The 12,871-nt window shown below is 33.4% G+C and overlaps 1 protein-coding gene across 3 annotated transcripts in view; it reads right to left on the minus strand.

Moving 5' to 3' along the window:
• Positions 1-12,871, minus strand: part of LOC140041013 (sushi, von Willebrand factor type A, EGF and pentraxin domain-containing protein 1-like) — a 41,776-nt gene that overhangs the window by 16,736 nt on the left and 12,169 nt on the right. For 2 of the 3 annotated variants that reach the window (XM_072087568.1, XM_072087407.1), the window contains exons 3-8: positions 8,832-8,849; positions 6,517-6,630; positions 4,882-5,004; positions 2,783-2,929; positions 1,821-1,973; positions 65-214 (exon numbers count right to left, since the gene is read on the minus strand). In XM_072087568.1, coding sequence (XP_071943669.1) covers positions 65-214; positions 1,821-1,973; positions 2,783-2,929; positions 4,882-5,004; positions 6,517-6,630; positions 8,832-8,849 — 705 coding nt within the window. The remainder of the gene's footprint in view (positions 1-64; positions 215-1,820; positions 1,974-2,782; positions 2,930-4,881; positions 5,005-6,516; positions 6,631-8,831; positions 8,850-12,871) is intronic. The other variant, XM_072087486.1, reaches the window with a different exon arrangement.

Raw genomic sequence — 12,871 nt, forward strand, 5'->3', positions numbered from 1 at the left:
TTATAATATTGAACAGAAAAGGTCTTGTGCAGCTCCATGTGTACTGATCAAGTTATATACTTACAATCGACTTTCTTAAGTCCAGGATTAGAACAAGCCTTGATCAACAAGTGACATTCACTTTTGTAGCGCTTACCATCTGAGCCACATACTCGACCGGTTAGTAACAGGCACTTACTGCATTTGTACGGTCGACGTATGTCACAACTAAATGCTACAAAATAAAGAAAATAACCGTGTACGTCAACAATAGCCTTTTTCTAAAGATATATAAATTGCATTTTAAAGTTTTAAAAATCAATTTGCAAGTTCAATTGAGCATAAAATAGACGTTTATAACAATGTAATCTTACTAGATATTATGTACACTGTCAGTTATCTTTTAAATCTTACAGATTATGAAAAGTACTGTACACTCGGGAAGAAGTTCTTTCTCACGAGTTAAAATTAAAAGTAAAGTACACCTTATATAAGGTTATGGGAATTTTGTTTTGAGAGAATACCAATTACAGTAATTGAATTTGGACTCTGAAGTAGGAATATTGTCTGTATATTACACTGACTGTTTGTATGTTGCAGTTACTTAGTGATAACCGTAAAAAGAAGAGAACATTACATGCATTTCGCTATTAGGCATAATGAATAATACTAGATGTTTAATCATCTTGAACCTACAGCACTGACATATAAATGTATTCTGTCGCATTAATGTTTCAGGATAATCAACATCTGACGTGTGATTAAATTTACTATGGTTATCAAAGTACATTTTGCGACAGAAAGTATTCTCCACAAATGAGGAGAGTTTGAACCTAAAGACATGCAGAAAAGGTAAGCTAGAATTATATTTTACAGCCTAATAAATACGGTACCGATACACATCTGTGACTTAATGTAATTACAGAACAGATCGATTGGAACGTGAATAGTATAATTGTGATTATTTCGAGTGTTTTCATGTAGGCAACATAAAATACAACCCTGAGGGGCTAGCGGTGTGTTTTAGTGGAATAAGTGTTTGGATTTCCCTAAGCTAAGGAAATTAGTTTGCAAAGGTAGGGAGCTTTATTTAAAACCATTTGCATAGTTTACATCATGCTTTTCCTCCTAATATACAAGTACAACTTTAATCACTTCAATACAACTGTAATCACATTTGCATATACTCATTTGCATATCATTCCATTACATTCCACGCAATGTCAATCAAACTTTATTTCCATCATAATCGCAAAAAAAAACAACCAAATACAATTATGGACATACAACAAAGGCAAGACCTGGAAAACGCTGTACATCTTTACAAAAATATAAAGAACAAAAATGACACAATAAAATTGCAAAATAATCAAGTGATATTACAAAGCAATACTATTATATTATTATACTGCCATAAATCATACTTAGCCAATTAATCGGATACGAGATCTGTGATTTAAAATGATTAACACTAGATTTGTTTTTATATTGATTGGCAAACTATTCCAATGTTTGGGTCTTGTTAGGAATACAGATTGAATTTTAATATTTAGTCGATAGTTGTTTTTATTTCTAGTATGTGAATGTAAATTTGATTATTTAATGTTTAGCCATACCCTATTTCTATTCTTCTAAAAAATATACAAATTTGCTATTTCGTCTTCATAACGTAGACATTACTATGTAATTATATATATTTGTAATTTGATTTTGTTGAATTTGTTTGCATACTAATTCACATGTTAATCAACTACGATTTAATAACCTCTAGGTCAGAGGAACAGATTCTAAATAATAATTTGCATAAAATGCTTATTTTGCATATTTATTTGAATACTCACCTCTACAGTCTCCGTTGTAAGATTTTGTTAGCTGCGTTTGGTATTTCTGAGCCTCGCATCTTCGCTCGTTATCAAGTTCACATTCATTTGTGTACGTGACGCAGTCGGTACCACATACAGGTTTAGGAGTTGGAGCACATAATGTTTTACATCCTAAGTACATAGAATAACATTGAACGTAATTGGCAATCAACCAAATAATGATAAAAGCTAAATCTGACTCTCGTCACATTATGAGACATAATATAGTATTAGCTAAGACATTTTTGAGAATGAGCAAATTCCCGGTTTGGGGAATGAGTAAATTCCCGGTTTGGGGAATGAGTGAACAAAATCCCGATGGACTCTTTGAGGAATGAGCAAAATCCCGATGGACTCTTTGAGGAATGAGCAAAATCCCGATGGATTCATTGAGGAATGAGCAAAATCCCGATGGACTCTTTGAGGAATGAGCAAAATCCCGATGGACTCTTTGAGGAATGAGCAAAATCCCGATGGACTCTTTGAGGAATGAGCAAAATCCCGATGGACTCTTTGAGGAATGAGCAAAATACCGATGGATTCTTTGAGGAATGAGCAAAATCCCGATGGACTCTTTGAGGAATGAGCAAAATCCCGATGGACTCTTTGAGGAATGAGCAAAATCCCGATGGACTCTTTGAGGAATGAGCAAAATACCGATGGATTCTTTGAGGAATGAGCAAAATCCCGATGGATTCTTTGAGGAATGAGCAAAATCCCGATGGACTCTTTGAGGAATGAGCAAAATACCGATGGATTCTTTGAGGAATGAGCAAAATCCCAATGGACTCTTTGAGGAATGAGCGAAATCCCGATGGACTCTCTGAGGAATGAGTAAAATCCCGATAAGTTTTTGAATGAGAAATATCCTAGTAGGCAGTTTGGGAATGAGCACTATCCGGCAGATTATTTGAGAATGCGACAATTCCCGGTAAACTCACCTACACTTTTACATGGTTTATCATCAATAGCTTTCAACCAGGGCTTGTTGCACACTGTTCTCTGAAGCTGGCATTCGGATATATAGGTAAACATATCAGATCCACATACGGGCGAATAGATCATAGAACACACTTTATCACAAGGAGCTGTATAACATAATAATAGGTTTAAATATCATTAGGCCTACTTCAATTGATTACACAATGTGTGATGATAATAAAAGACAAAGATGAAGATAATGATTATGACGTCATTTATAGGCCTACTGATGATGGAATGATAACCATGTTTACGAAAAACAAGAGGAAGAAGATAACGATAATGATGGTTTTATGAATATCCTGGTGATGCACTATGCAGACAAAATGAAAAAAGAGGATGATGAAAATAATGAATAACGGTCATAATTGACAATTTCGAAAGATAATTTATATAGGTTTTTTTTTTCAACGATTGATTATTATAGCATATTCTTCAAAATTCAATTTCAAGAAGGAAGACAGCAAATGGAGTCTGTTTGTCTGACAGTTCAATACAACTGATTTACAGTCAATAATTCTCTCAATATTTTATGAATAAAGAAACCGATCATGATTGAATAGACTTTGGTATGGGGCGCCAAAGCGTAAACAAATTAATAAAAGACGTCTTTTTATGGCATGTACATCTTCAGCAAAAACACCATAATGAGAAAATAGTTGAAGCGTTACTTTGTGTTAGCAATTAAAGATACAATAATGTAGTATTATTAATAATATATTATCTTACGGCGCCTTGTACTTAAGTACATCTGTTTTTCTCTGTAACGCCCTGTCCTACTTTAGTTTGATGGGTCAGGGAAACTCGCTCTCAGGTGAAAACAAGTCTGAGTGAAAGGGTGTTCAAAAATAAAAGACAGACCACCATTTGGTCAGAGTATCACGTGAACAAAGTTGTAGTAAACTGAAGTGGATTAAAAACTGTTACATTACTATATTAACTTATTAACTATATTATATAGTGTAACTATACCAAAATTACATTATAAAGAATATAACACAGAGAACTAGAAATGAAGGATCATGTTAGGATACAATTATTTTTAATTACGTTAGACCATGACCTAATTAAAAATCAAATAAGCCAAATGTAAAAATGTGAACATTCTTTAGAATGCTGTGAATACGATTTCGTGTATTGTATAGTAGGCCTATATCTCAGAATCAATAGTTTATTGCACTACAGCTAACTAACTTTAAAAACATGAAATAATAATCATGTTCTTTTTCCAAGAAAGTATGAGACGCCATGAAGGGCGGTAGACGCATTAATTAATTGTCTTGTTCATCCATTAAACATTAGACTACTAACACCATCCATTCACAATTATGTGTGTGAAAAGAGTAGACAATGTTTTTTCAATTTGCAGATATCAAGAGAATACATGTATGACACGCCATGGAGCGTGCACTATGAAACGCTTTCCAATGTATTGATTATCATTATTTTTCAGTCTAAAAACATTAACACTAACACCTCTGGGTAAATCAGTGTGAATATCGTAGACATTCTACCCATCATTAATTCAGTATAAGTATCTTTGTATTCATAAATTTAATCTGAAAAGTCTATGAATATTATTTCTAAATTTAAAATTTGAGCATTTCATTACATCAACACATTCAAAATCGATATTAAGCAAGCTGTGACGTCATAGAATTATAAATTGTTGTAAAAATAATGAATGCATTTTATTGACTACAGAAAATCACTGTTCTTAGGAATATACAGTAATATATTATTGTAAATTGTATATATGGTAAGTGCTTGGCTACCTGTATTGTTGATCATGTATAGTGTTGTGTGTATGAAAAATTAACTTTAGTGCAGTGTAATAAAACTCGATTAATAAGTAAAAACAATTAGGATTGGATCAAGATTCGAAAGCGCTTACAATAAATGATAAATGATTTGTGTACCATAAAATATACGCGCACTTACATGGTACGCGCGCGTCCACATGGATGTGTCTTATACGCGCACTTACATGGTACGCGCGCGTCTACGTGGATGTATTACTGACATATAACATCCAAAATCGTGTTAACTATTTACTTACACAAATCACAAGTTCGTCCACTGTATCCGGCTTGACATTCACAAACGAACGTGTCTTCCTTTGTTAAGCCTACTGTACATTTCCCAGAATTTTTACAAGGATTTGGTGAACAAGGGTCTGTGTCTGTAAGGCAAAATAAAAGAGTAGTAGTTTAACTTCTCACATAACTAAGCCTACCTATCAAACCAAGTTTTCAAATCCAAATATTTGACAATATCAATTTTGCCTAAGTTTGGTAGGCCCTATAATGATTAAAATATATACAGATTTATTATAGATAAATTGCCATTTTGTATTATTATTTATTGTATTATTTAATTAATATATCTGTTCAAAATAAATTATCAATTTATAGACAGTCATGAGCAAATGTAATTAACACGTCTATGAACGAGCTAAAATTGTATTTAGAAGAGGAAACAAGATCCTAAAATACCAGAAAAATTAAGGAAATAAGTATTATGGAAATTAGAATTAAGGAAATTGGAAAATATGAAAGTAGATTTGAAGACAAATCTCAAATTAGGAAAGGGAATGACAAAATCAGAAGTTAGACTTTGAAGGGTACTAGCTAATAAAACGGGGACGTTTGAGGAAAAGAGCAATCATGAGGGTAGATTAAAGAGGTCTTGAAAACGGAACTTGGAGTTTTTTTTTTTGCTGTCATTGCTGTACTAGTGTTGAAGGAGGAAAGACAGCTTATATACCGTAACAGCCGAATGGATATAAATAAGTCTTTAAATGTTGTATATAGAGCCAAATGGGGCAATGTTTTATGTTGTGTAAGATGACGTGTTTTTTCATAATGCAAACATTCAACTTCGTCCTTCGGATGAGAAATTAGGCGTTGGTTCGTCTATATACATAAACTATATGAGTAGAAACTTTAGTGTGGCTGCCTTGTGCAGTGCAGCACTGTAAATATATATCATTACATAAACATGGCATTAACATACCGTTGTTCATATATTCGTTGAATGAATTGAATAAGGAGATATAAATATAAATATCTTCTTTAGATCGTACATCCGGTTTATTTGATTTTAATTTATTCTAGGCCTACAATGTAAAATTTGGTTGTTAATTCATCTTTTATAGCCTCCTTAGCTCCTTCGACTCGGCCTCACAAGAGAGATCGAACGTCTTCTTTGCCTAGGGATAAACCTGACTGAATATACAGATGATACAAAAGTAGAAAGCCAAAGGTTAGCTTAATACGAATTAATCATTTCCATTTTAATATAAATGTCTACATAAGAAAATTAACCTACTCATCATGGCTTACCCTGTCTGTGTAAATGTTACATTTCGAACGTAACTAGAATAAGTAACGACAAGGTTGAACTATGTTTGTCAATTATATATTTATCTTTAATTATTAAAACAAGACCCCTGTGAGAATCAATGGTTTAATCCATTTAGATTTAAGGTTATCTTTAAATTATATTCTATTTCGATTATTTTAAACTCTATTAGATTCTTGAATAATTACACATCATTAATAGTAATGGTGACACCAGCAAAACTTGATAATTCGATAGTAACGAAGTGGTGCAAAATTTACGGTAAAATGTTCCAATCGGCGTCGCATATTCAAAAATATTTTACTGTTAAGAAACACGACAATTTTCTTACCTATTTCACACATAACTCCAGCATAACCTGGTGCACATTTACACATATACATGTCTCCGTAGCTGATACACGTTCCGCCATGTTTACATCGAGATACATTGCATATATCTGGTACTAAAATAAATCAGTGTAATAATAATAATAATATTAGTAAACAATATTAATCTAAAAATATTACCATCGTTGTTAAAAAATCTCAACTAAAAATAAAGTATTATGATTATTCAAGAAGGTAACGCAAAATATAAATATCAAAGGCGTTGTTCTTTATGGCGTTCCATACCTGGTATTACCGTGATAAAACAATGTGTGAGTATATATGTGTTATATAGTTTAGTTATAATGACTGACTGTAATAGCACTGGAGTATGATCTAACATGCAAACCATATATAAGGTACAAAATGGAAACATTGATGATGAAAGTCAAATCAACTCTATGGCGTTCCATACCTGGTCGCACAGTGATGATGCGACAATGCTGCGAGCAATGGGTTGCAAATCTTTAAATGATGTTATTAAAACGAAATACCCCACATAAGTATCATTGAGTATGATCTAATATAACGAAAGAGGTACAAAATGGAAACATTGCTGATGGAAATCAAATATACATAAAAATGTTTTGTCTCCATGACGTTCCATACTTGGTCACACAGTGCAACTGTTTTAGTGATGTTATCAAAAAAAACTACAGTACCCCACTGGTGTATGTTAAAGCGTGGTTCCCACTAGCGACGCAACGCAATGACGTAACGCAACGCAAGTGAATTGACCAATCACAAGCGATGGCTTATTCGCTTGTGATTGCTAACTGTCTATAACTTCGCTTGTCATTGGTTAAAACGCTTGCGTTGCGTTTACGTCCTTGCGTTACGTTCTAGTGGGAACCACGCTTTAGAGTTACAAAATGGAAACATTGCTGATTAAAGGTAACGCCACCTCCTGGTCACACAGTGATGATGCGACAGCACTGCAAGCAATGTGTTGCAAATGTTTTAGTAATGTTATTGAAAAAAAAATATCCCATATAAGGATCTAACATAACCAAAGATTTAGAAAATGGAAACGTTGCTGATGAAAAACACAACATAACACAACATAGATTAAAAACTAGTGCTTATTTAGTTAGTTATCACGTCAATCAGATTAGTAATAATGTACTTTCAATCGAATGTAATGTGCAGATATGCGTAGAGTTACAACAACAATCATGTTATCTGTAAAGTACTTAGTTCGTTGAGCAAGACACATTAATGGATGTATAGGCTTGACAAGCGTGGACAGTTACACATTAAGCCTAATATTAAACATTAATGATATTCGCCATGCCTTGTTATATCAACTGCATAATCAGTAGTGAGTTATATAATATTTCATATTCATATCAATAATGTGTATGAATAAAGCATAATTTGAAAATGAAAAACAACTGGCTCCATCGGCTATCTACTATAGACACTCGCCGATGATCAAACAGCAACAATTTGGATTGCTTATCAAGTTTTCCCTGTCATTTCATATTCACGTTTGAATTGAATCGATTTCTTTGACGGTGATTGTGTTATCATTTTGGCGAGATTTCATTTTGATAGAATTATTTTATTCTACATTGTAGGTTATATACGAAATCAAAGTCATTTATGATGTATTATCAGAAACATAGTACAATCTAACTAGTTTAAAATATAAAAACAAAAGCAAATCTCAGTTCTCTGGTCGTTGAATGGAATGACTTGTACGCACAATGCACGTGACGTGACATGTAACATATTATATGCACATATTTCTTCTTTTCATTCTAGAGCTCTGTCTACACTATCAAACCAATTTGACAAAAAAAGTCTGATGTGCCCAAATATGGTAGTGATATTGCCAAATATGGTAGTGATGTGACATCATCATGCCCATATATGGGCACATCACATTTTTTGTCACATAAAGTTTGATAGTGTAGACAGAGCTTTATTTCATCGCGTATTGACAAACATATTTATTATCTTAATTTGATCGTACCAGTATTTTATTTCTCTAAAATCGGTTTTCATTACTTCTATTAATATTTATAATAATCAGCATCATTAATATTTATGATTATGTTTTTCGATTATTTAAACATTCAAAATGTTAACCCCCAAAAAATATTAGGTTGCTTATCGGTCTTTTGTGGCAATATTTGCGCTATTGACGTACCATACGAGTAAAACAAAACTATACGTGATAAATGAAAATGTGATATCGCTTCATCTGAAAATAAATGCAGGGTTGTTAGACATTGTTAGCGTGCTTTTGAAAGAGAATGTCTATCAAACTGACCTGTTTCTTCTATGTTATCTGAAACATTAAAATAAGAGAAAGCGGTAATAAACAGTGGATTTTAATACACATTTGTTGTATATATTACTATACTGAGCATAAACAGTAGATATTATACTGCTGTTGGTTGTTGTACGTAACAAAAAGCATAAATGACGAAACCAGATCCCTGCGGGTACCGAAATTTGTCACCTTTGTATTCTTAATGGTAATTTGCATAATATCAGGTATATGTTCACTACCTGTAACTTTATTAAAGATGAATACTATAATTGAAAATAAGTATAACAATCATTATCTCAAATCAGGCAAACATCAAAGTTTCCAATTGGAACAATTGGACATTTTAAAGACAAACGCCTTTTTTCTGTTTAGGTTTTCCATGATAGGGATCACACATTATTTTTAGAAATAACATAGTTGTCTAAATAATGCTGTTCTCCATGGAAAGCTGTATGTTTTATAGGATCATGTTTAGTACGTTGAAAGCAGTCATGTGACCAAACGTGGTATTACAAAATCGATACGGTATATTTAAAATAAATTTAATCTCATCATAATTAATTGCTCTTCAAAAAAAAAACTACATATGCACGCGATTCAATAATAACCATTTAATAATCGATAAGTCTAAATTATTATTTACTACAAAACTAGACAATAAAAATATTGCAGCTGAGTGTGACACGAAACAAAACGTAATAATAATTGTAGGAGACTACAATAATAAAATAATGAATATTAATAGATTGATTTATATAATTCAGATAAACTAGGTCTCACGCTATGTGTACAAGATTTACACTTTAGAATAAAATGCTTCTCCCTGATGGACACGTCATGTCCTAGACTGGTCCCCAAAATGTTGTTGCCCACAGTGTACTAGTAGATTGTTATCTGCAGTGCAAGTATTATATAAGTCGAAATGCCGTCTAGAACCAGACTATAGTCATGTCCATGCAACAGCAGCAGCAGCCGTAAAAGGACTAAGTCATCAGTCAAACGCAATGGGACTGTGGGACTCGGTGTAACCCCTTCGTCGTCACGAAAAATGTATGCTAGATTTTTTTAGCACAATTGTGTATACACTAGATATACGTTTCTTATCTAAAAGTTCTTTACAGTAATAACAAATAAGCGAGTCAGCTAGTTGCGACCAAACCATGTAAACTGGTTTCTTTCAACCCGAAAAGAACCGAGAGTCAACCGAGAGCCAACTGCGATTAAACTCAGCCAGTCAGCCAGTTGCGACCAAACTATTTACACTGATTTCTTCTAACCCGAAAAGAACCGATAGTCAACCGAGAGTGAACTGAGAGTCAACTGCGATTGAACTCAGCCAGTCAGCCAGTTGCGACCAAGCTACGTACACTGGTTTCTTCTAACCCGAAAAGAACCGAGAGTGACACGAGAGTCAACTGCGATTGAACTCAGCCGTCTAAGTTAGTAATATTATTAAAATCTAAACAATTAAATTATTAAGATTGCACGAAAGAAAACAATAAAAAAAAATTCCCAGCTAAATAATATTATGTTGCATTTCTATTAGACGATTTAAAAAAAAAAAAAATTGATTTTTCATTAAATTTCTATAATTAGGTTTATGGAATACCGAACTATTTAAACCATAACAATTAAAATATTTGGTATTGCACGAAAGCGAAAGCGTGGTTATACAAATCTTGTTGAAATAACAAAAACAATAAACGATCATAAAGCTATTATTGAATCGTATAACCTTTTTTTTCTTTTTCAAATCAAATTGATTTTTCTTTAAAATTAATTATTTAGGTTTATTTTATTACGTGACACATGCTTTTATGATTCTCTGTTATCTTAATGTACATAAAGCCTGGTTCCCACTAGAACGCAACGCAGCGACGTATCGACGCCAAGTGCTGTATTGCGTAATCACAGGTGGGAACCGACGAAACAATAGTGGTGTAAACATCGCAGGTTTGATTTCACGCAGGCGGGGGAAAACACAATTATTGGAGAGCATTTGCTTATGTTGCGTAGGTCGCGTTGCGTTACGTCACAAGTGGTGTTTTTTTTTCAGGTCAGGTCGTCCTATAATAACTGACAAAACACAAAAGAACAAAACTATCGATTTTCGCATATCGCTTCTTAATTCTCCATTTTATCTAGTACGCCAATAGTTGACATACATAAGAGGATAATTGCATGATTTACATACAAAATGAAACCACCGTCGATACACGTTTATTTAAAATAATTTTATATCAAGAATTTTGAATTATGAGAAATTAATGATAAATTGAAATAGATCATGTCAAAATTATGTTACTGCTGTTACTGCAGTATCTAGGCTACGTTTTCTTTACGGAAATACAATGTGATTTTAGTTTAAGTTTATGAGGAGGCATGTTACTGCAATTAACAATGTGTATGATTATTCAGAAAAGGCTTGCTAACATACAGTAATTGCATAAAAAGGGTAAAATGTAGTTACTGCAGTAACTGCAGTAGAATAGATAGAATAATCTATAAAGCTTGGTTCCCACTAGCGACGCAACGTAGCGCAACCTACGCAACGCAAGAAAATGCCCTTCCAATAATTGCCCCGACTGCGTGAAATCAAACCTGCGATGTTTGCAGCACTGTTGCGTCGTCGGTTCCCACTTGTGATTACGCAAAACAGCACTTTAAAGCGTGGTTCCCACTAGCGACGCAACACAAGGACGTAACGCAACGCAAGTAAATTGACCAATCACAAGCGATGGCTTATTCGCTTGTGATTGCTAACTGTCTATAACTTCGCTTGTCATTGGTTAAAACGCTTGCGTTGCGTTTACGTCCTTGCGTTACGTTCTAGTGGGAACCAAGCTTTTGCGTCAATACGTCGTAGCGTTGCGTTACGTTGCGTCGCTAGTGGGAACCACGCTTAACTAAATGGAAGAAATTAGAGCACGTGTACTGGTTATGTCACATATCATTGCATTACATTTTAATGGCCATGCAGTTATTAACGTTTAGATAACAACATCCATATACACAATGTGTGAAATATATATTACAGTTTGGATGAACAAACCCATTATACTCATTAGTACTATATTCATTATTTCAACGAAATGTGACATTAAATTTATTCGATTTCTCTTACTTCAGCCTATTTAATGAACTGTATCGTTATACAGTATCTAGGAAAGTTCCACGAAACAGTGTCTATGATTATTACAGATTAAAACTAGAAGTACAATTCCATGTGGCTACTGGCACTGTATTTACGAAATATGTTTTATAACGTACTATATGACGATAGGACAACGAATACAAAGTAATTTATTTACAACAACGGTGGTCTGAATTAATATCCATTCCAATGAACAATGGATTTCCAGCTTGCTACGTATTTATATCGTTATTCGTTATTTTATAATAATTACGCATAACGAAAAAACTAGCGCCATCACAACAAATTCTTGAAAATCAAGTTTAACTAAATACACTAGAATTGGCTACTCAGTGATCAGAACGAGGATCGAACCAGGTACTTGTGATTTAACTAGAAACCATTTTATATCGCTCCATGTGTTTAACAATCAACACGTCACTGATACGTTGAGTTGGATACAGACTACATGTTTAGAATGTGTTTAGAACCTAAACGTTTAAGGCTAAATGTGTGAAAAAAGTTGGTACAAAATACATGTTTTTAAACACTATTTTTACTATTGTCACATGTAGAACATTTACTTGAGGCCCGGGGTTAGTCATTAATTCACGGATATGTTTTGTATGATTGACGAATCACTTTATAAATATTTAGAGCCAAATCATTGTGTCAAATTTTAACAGCTGGATGACTTACTGCCGATTAACAATGAGTTGCCCAGGGTTAGAAAGACCATAACTTAGACGGGGTTCCTAAACGTGACAAACCGCAGCGTTTCTGTCTTTACCACCTTTGATGACGTTCCCCTTCACTCTTCAAATGGCAAATTGTTCTAATTTAAAGTTTCATAAAAATATGTACTTTCTTGCAAAAGGTAATAACAATTAGAATATCAATTGGA

The sequence above is a fragment of the Antedon mediterranea genome, chromosome 1, assembly GCF_964355755.1.
Source record: "Antedon mediterranea chromosome 1, ecAntMedi1.1, whole genome shotgun sequence".
NCBI lineage: Eukaryota > Metazoa > Echinodermata > Crinoidea > Comatulida > Antedonidae > Antedon > Antedon mediterranea.